This window comes from Drosophila obscura, unplaced genomic scaffold (genome assembly GCF_018151105.1).
Source record: "Drosophila obscura isolate BZ-5 IFL unplaced genomic scaffold, ASM1815110v1 contig_46, whole genome shotgun sequence".
NCBI lineage: Eukaryota > Metazoa > Arthropoda > Insecta > Diptera > Drosophilidae > Drosophila > Drosophila obscura.
Genome location: NW_024542835.1, coordinates 1,482,968 through 1,490,293, shown reverse-complemented (window position 1 = coordinate 1,490,293; position 7,326 = coordinate 1,482,968). Strand labels below are relative to the sequence as shown.

The window sequence follows — 7,326 nt, the reverse complement described above, 5'->3', positions numbered from 1 at the left end:
GAAGAATCACACTACACCCCCAATTCCCCTTCTGCCAACCCCCCACACACACGCACATCCTGCTTCCTGTCCTGGTTACGAGTGCAAACATATTTATGGTCGCCGACTGCATTTTATGCGTTGTCCAACACTCAATTACCATAACGGGAACAGTCCATGCCAGACAGTTGTCTCTTTCTGGCACCTTTCAATGTGATTTTGCATAGGAAACACATAAAACGAACATGTGGTGTGGCGGGAGCTTCCTTGACCGGAACAAATTCAGCTTGTGGGCTCGTTTGCGTTTGCTCATTTGATTTGGTTATGCCGGGCCAGATTGTTATTGTCATCGGCCATTGATGGGACCATTCTACGATGTGGCCGGGTGTACATATTCTTGCGTTTGTGGAGCCGGCAAATGTGCGAAGCATTAACATTTATGTCATCTCTGACCTCAAATGGTTGTGTCCTCAACATAACCTCAAACTGGCCATGAAATTTAGGAGATTTTATTAAGAGTTTACTTAGACTTAGACTAGTGGAAAGACTGAGATAACATTCAAGTTTTAATTTTCAGTTTACGTACCGACTCCACCGGTAGAGTTCGCTGCCTTTCATAGATCAAATTCATCTTTTTTGATATTTTGCGATCATCTTTCATAATATTGTTCAATGCCTGCTTTCAAATAAAATCGCATCCTAGTCAAAAATAAAGCCCAACTGTTCCATATCCTTCTGCACACTGTTACCAGTGCACTGGTTTTTCAGCATGTCCAACCAGAGCGTGTAGGAGTAGTCTTCATGCAAGCCACCATATCTGAAAGGAGCACGTAAGGACTATAGCAAGCAGCAACACGTATTTGAATTTTATTTGGACTTACCGCTTGGGCAGATGCTCGGGACAGATGTGCTTGTGCAGGGACCTCATATCACTGCCATGAATGAATAGCCGCTCTCTCATGGCTGAATTAAGGAAGGGCTTGAACATCTTGAACCCCGCATTGAATACCCAATTCTGATTCACAATATGCAGCGCTGAGGTACGTATCGGCATGGAGGTCTTCAACAACAACGAAAAATTATTTCTTATCTATCATTCCTGGCAGTCTTGTTATGGTTCCACTTACCACCAACAGAGCAATCATCTTCTGTGCTACACTGGGACTCAGTTGGAGAATATGTTCTAAGCCTAGATCCTTTAGATCAAAGATTGCTACTCCTCCCATTATCTGAGAGATTGGCTCTAGGCTCCCCAGCTCCTGCAAGACAATGGTGGCCCTAAAAATATCATCAATGGTGATGCGATTGGGTCGCCACAGTCCGAATCGATATATGAGTATACGGTGCCCGTGCTGGTCGCGATATGGCGTCACTGTCAAGATGTCTGAATCGCCCAAGTGGCGTAGGTCTAGAGGACGCACCTTCTCGTAGTAGCCTTTGTTTTGTTCACGAAATTTATAATAACTGCAGAGCTGTAAAGTTAATTGTTCGTAAAAGTCGGTAAAGAGGCATCATTTAAATCACCTACAAGAAGCATTTGCTTACCAATCGATAGCTATTTTCGATCTTCCAGTATCGAGCACGTAAAAACTTCTCCAGATATTGGTCATCGTTACGATGTGGTTGGCATTCGTTTCGCTCTGAAGGAAAATGGAATGCTTAGTCTAGAGATGGAATCAGGAGCAAACTACGAGTGGACTTGTGTGTGTGAGTTGTAACCCACCCAAAATATAGCTACGAAACTGTTCGATGGTTTGTTTCTTGGTCTTTGTGCACTCGCCCTGTTCGTTGGCAATGCGCCGAATGTTTTCGGGAACCTCCTCCTCGGAGACGTTTAATTTGTGTTCAACGGCAGGCATGGCTCGAGGTCTGGTATTGCTCGTCTGAAAAATATGATGGTGGGAGTAACATTAATTAATTAATTTAGCCATTAAATTTAGTCCCAAGGTTTCGAAAGCTCTATAGGAAATTTCCACACGGGAGACACAACACCAAAACCACAGAAACAAAAGAATTAAACAAACGTAAAAACGTAATGTGGCTTGGGCCACATACTCGTAACATTGTATTTGAATGCATTTAGCCTCACGTGTCTCATTGTTAGCCACATCTTTGGGAATTTTCAATCCAAATTGACATTGCAGCTCTCCTCCCATCTCACAACTTTGTTCGGTGGGATTCATTTATTTTTTAAAAATTATTTGGAATTATTCCTTTACCATTTTAACGCGATCCGCTCAACTTCAAGTTGGAAACATGAATCAGGCCAAATGTTCCCAGTCTCATGCAAAATGTTGTTTTGCGCTACACATGTACATATGTATGTATGTATGGGGACCATTGAATATTAAGTATAAACAGTACACAGAACCGAACAGAACAACAAAGAACACCCCAGAGCTGCGATAGCGGAAAAGAGACAGCAGAGCGACTGTCAAAAGGGCGATTATTGCCGGATGGAGCTGCTCCGTTGGGGACTGAACCTCGGACCGAACGATTACGTTTTCCCCAATATATTCGACCAGGCCCTGATAAGCCAGCCAGCCCACAACTGTGTTCGCTAATCAGGTCGGTGGGGTCGGTGCAACGTCAACGCTGATGACCGACCCCAGCACGTACCCCACTGGCGATGATGCCACAGCGATCTCAAAGTGCACACACATATGCATATACTTACATATGTACACACATGCATGTCTATGTATATATCTGGAGATGTGCAAAGTACCTCTGCCCATATTTAAAATATATTCAACAAATTGCAACTAATTACACGGCTTACATGCCTTTCAAGGCGGGTAATAACATTTACACTAAAATGCCCTAATGACACTTAACCCACTAACCGCAGGCTGTATGCAGCTGCCCCCATCTCACAGATCCGCGGCTCAAGTGTTAATGAACTCCTTCAGTCGGAGTCGGTAGTTGTCTCCGCACTGGGAATTAATTACAAGAATTTCTCAACAAAGTGCTGAATAATTTACACTTATAATTGTAAATAATTGCTTGACTCTATTTATAATGGCCTCAAAGTCAACACCCGATTTATATCCACACGGTGTGGGATCTCCACTTTCATTACCAGGTAATGAAATATCTGATACACTTTGTTGTTACTATGTATATGTATATACCTACATATGTATGTATATGTCTATGTACAGTGTACATATACTTGTATTGTATTTCTGGTATGGCCGCTTATCACGCTAAGTGGAGCTTGCTTCTAGTGGAGCTGGAACTGAACTGAGCAAAAGATCGTACAGAACAAAACGTTTTATGCCCCTCCGAACAGAACTCTCAACACAAACAAAAAAACAAAAAAATTAAAATTTTTAAGAACCAGTTGTAACGAAGCTAGGCATGGGAATCTTCCATCAGAGGAGGGAAGATTCCTCTGGGAGGGTAAATAATAAAGTCCGTTTCTGTGTTAGGTTTTTTCTTGTGCAGAGATAGGAGAGCGATGCGAGCAGCTCCCTCTCAGCGGAGAGAGAGAGAGAGATAGAGATGCACATCATAAGTTCAATGAGCTGCGGTGACGTCATGCAAAGCTACTGAATGTTATTTCTTTTTGCAGCGAAACTGGTTTCAGACAATAGAGAAAAGTGCAACAGGAGCAGGGGAAATTATGTACGTTGATGACGTTGGGCAAGGTCAAGGTGCTAAACCAAACCTGTTCTATTTGGCCATGGCTTTGGTTGCTACCTTCGACCACATTGGTGTTGATTTGCCTTGATTACAGTCTGTCAAACTGCAATTTGCAGGTGTTTAATTGAAATAATAATTTTAAGATAAACTACAAATTAATGTGCTAGATATATATTAGCTATAGAGATGTGGACGCGACTCTATTCAGTCACTCATAAGCAACTATGTGAGCTTATGATATATATGTTTTAAAATATTTATTTTTTTCCATTTTTTTTTGCTACATCTGTAATCTAAATCTAAAATGTAGATGCTACATCTTCTCTACAAAAGGGCAAAGTGTATGCGAGCGAGAAAGAGAATGGGTAGTACTGCCTCGCTGAAAGGGATGGGGGTGGGGTTAGCAACTAAAAATTAATTTCTTCATTCTGGCTATAATAATAATCCGATCTGATCCAGATTCGGCAATCTGGTAGTATCATATCTACTCGAAGAGTTAATGGGCCTATTGTATTTGTGGTAAAAGTGTCCGACCCCATAAATTATATACCTCAGTGAAAGAAGTATATGTGCACTTTTTAATTTGCTTATATTTTCTATAAACGTAAGGGTATATTTTTTGTAGGTATGCAAGTTTGTACTCTTATCTATTATAAAGATCTCCCACTCCAATGTTCCTCTTTGCGCTTCATTCTTTGTACCGTTTTAAATAATATGTGTAACAACTCGTGGTTTTCAAAGGCAATAAGTATATGTGCAAGCTTATATTATTGTGCTATCGCGTGCGGGTAAGAGAAGAATGGTGATCCAAAAAAGGTTATTTAATCAGCAGAATGTAAGTAAACTTGTTTTTATATGTTTGGAGACATATGTAAATGTTTGTTATAATTTTTATTTTACGGCAGAATGCCACATGGAACACATTTGTCGGAGGAAGATCGCGGTCTGATCAAGGGGCTGGCCGAATATGGCAAGAACATTTTATATATTGCAGCCAGGCTAAACACAATAGAAAACTTTCTCAAAAATCCGGAAATATATGGAAAAACGAGAAGGAACGTGTGAGTCGCTTCTGGGGACGCGACTCTACTTATACCCGTACTCAGTCAGTATATATGTACATTTTTGATCTTATGATTTTTTAGAAATTTAGAATTAAAAAAATAATTTTACATTTTAAATTTTTTTGCAACATCTGTTATCTACATCTACAATGTATATTTTACATCTAACATGTAGATTAGAGATGTACCATTCATATTCTACATCTCCTCCGCTAGGGGTTGTTCGCGCACTGAACGCGGCAGAGTGTGCGAGCGAGAAAGAGAAGGAGTAGCGTATCTCTGGCAGGGGGTGGCAGAGGTAGCAACAAAAAATGAATTTCTTCATTCTGGCTATAATTATGATCCGATCTGATTCAGATTCGGCAATCTGGTAGATATGGGCATTCTTTACGATACTGCGTTTTTAGTTTTTATAGCCAAGTCGATATACCCATGTCTGTCCGTCCGTCCGTCCGTCAGTCTTGTTTGTCGCCTAGTTCTCAGAGACTATAAGAGCTAGAGCAATCAAATTTTGTTTCAAGACTAATGTGATATCACACAAAGGACGAAAATCTGTGGCATCCAAAATTTTGATGATACGATGAAACTAAAAACGCAGTATGACCACATCTATCAGACTGCCGAATTAATATGTTTCATATTCAAATTGAATATGTTCAATATTTAAATCTGATATGTTTCTTATTTAATTTAAAAATATTTTATGCCTAAATTTAATATGTTTCATACTTATATTGAGTATATTTCATTTTTAAACTAATCGGTTATTATATTGCCTACGCGGACTACATTTCAAGTCCTCCTGGTGTGAAATTCATTGGTGTGAATTGGTTAAAGTTTTCAACTAGAAATAATCCCAACATGAGTAGAACTGCATTGGTTGTGATATTGCCCCTGTGCGAAGATAATTTAAACTGTGTATTCAAGGCTGCAGCAGCGTGAAACAGTTGGGAATTCGAGGGACATAAAACAAATAATATAAACATATTTAAAATAAATACAAAAAAGTATTTAATTTCATTTAATATGGAATTTTTAAAATAAAAAGTTTTTCTTTTGATTTTAAAACAAAAATTTTGAAATCTAGTCATACTAATATTCAATTTAAATATGAAACATATTAAACAACAAATTTAATATATTATATTTATTTTAAAGTGTTTTGTATTAAGATTAAATATGTCCGTATTAAAAATGCCATTTTGATACAATTATATTTGAATAAGAGAGAATTCTATTTAATTTTACCATGTTTGTATTTAAAAATCGCCTTTTAAATTCAAATATGATTGTAGTTCTATTTACTATTTTTTTATCAGTGAGCAGAATGAAGAAAACAGCTTTCTGTTGCTGAAAACTTTGAAAATGAACACTACATTGTTCATATACATGCACCAAATATTTGTATACAGATAGACCTATCCAATTCGAAGAGTTTTGCCATTTTGTATCCCCACCTCGAAACCCACTTATGTTTTATGTCGTACGAATATAACGTAAAGCCAGATGGGAACTGCCCAGATGTTAAATATAATATATTTTAAAATTCTACATAAAACATAAGCTCACATATTTATATACTGACTGAGTACGGGTATGAAAGTAGAGTCCCGTCCACAGAAGCGACTCACACGTTCCTTCTCGTTTTAGATTGTTAAGTGGCTATTAAAGTTTCTTTTTAACACTCTCTTAAGCTTATGTCGTCTTTCGATGAGCGGATTAGAATTTATAAAGCACTAAAAATTCGGTTAAATCAAAATTACAAGTCCGTTTCGTTTGCTTTAATTTTTACTGTTGGACTAACAATGTACCAAAACGATATTTTTAGTTGTATTTTTTTATTTTCGAAGAATTGGTCAAACAATAAAGGAAAAATGTGAAAGCCCAAGAAACTTTTTTTTTTCGACTTTTCCTTAGTTTTTATACCCGTACTTGTGGTAAAAGTGGATATGTGCAACGCAGAGAACGAAACGTTTCCGACCCCATAAATTATATATGTTCTTCATCATCATCAATAGCGGAGTCGATATAGCCATGTCTGTCTGTTCATCCGTCCGTCAGTCTTGACTATAAGAGCTAGAGCAATCAAATTTTGTACCCAGACTGCTGTGATATCACACTGTTACAAGTGTATTTAAAAATTCCTCCCCCACAAAGTACGAACATCTGTGACAGCCACAATTTTAAAGATACGATAAAACGCAGTATCTTTGAGAATGCCCATATCTACCAGATTGCCGAATCTGAATCAAATCGGATTATAAATATAGAAGAAATTCATTTTCAGTTGCTTCCCCGCCTCCAGTAAGAAACCACGCTACTAATTATCTTTCTCGTTCGCACACTCTGCCTCGTTCAGTGCGCGAGCGCCCTCTAACGGAGGAGATGTAGAATATAAATGGTACATGTATAATATACATGTTAGATGTAGAATATTCATTGTAGATGCAGATAACAGATGTAGCAAAAAAATTTTAAATGTACAATTTTTTTTTAATTCTAAAATTCTAAAAAATCATAAGCTCACACGTTCCTTCTCGTTAGTTTTATCTTAGATTTAATATTGTGCCTGCCACAGGTTTTCGTCCTTTGTGGTGGGTGAAGGGGGCGGGGAGAAATTTTGAAATACACTTAT

General features: G+C 38.2%; 1 protein-coding gene across 2 annotated transcripts; it reads right to left on the bottom strand.

Moving 5' to 3' along the window:
- Positions 1-472: 472 nt before the first annotated feature.
- LOC111075807 (alpha-tocopherol transfer protein) lies at positions 473-3,215 on the bottom strand. 2 transcript variants are annotated; one of them, XM_022369296.2, is made up of 6 exons: positions 3,118-3,215; positions 1,703-1,862; positions 1,525-1,619; positions 1,107-1,451; positions 861-1,039; positions 473-796 (listed from the first exon to the last, which is right to left on the bottom strand). In XM_022369296.2, exons 1-6 carry the CDS (start codon positions 3,148-3,150, stop codon positions 679-681), a joined length of 930 nt encoding a protein of 309 aa, XP_022224988.1. In that variant the 5' UTR covers positions 3,151-3,215; the 3' UTR covers positions 473-678. The 2 variants fall into 2 exon arrangements, with proteins under 2 accessions (XP_022224988.1, XP_022224989.1); XM_022369297.2 differs by lacking the exon at positions 3,118-3,215 and adding an exon at positions 2,199-2,305.
- Positions 3,216-7,326: the final 4,111 nt, after the last annotated feature.

Bases quoted from the DNA above. Each gene is read 5' to 3' on its own strand.
- LOC111075807 (XM_022369296.2), bottom strand. From the start codon at position 3,150: ATGTACACTGTACATAGACATATACATACATAT. The intron at 1,863-3,117 runs GTAGGTATATAC...CATATTTTTCAG, and splicing joins ATAGACATATACATACATAT to ACGAGCAATACCAGACCTCG. The intron at 1,040-1,106 runs GTAAGTGGAACC...TTGTTGTTGAAG, and splicing joins AGATGATTGCTCTGTTGGTG to ACCTCCATGCCGATACGTAC.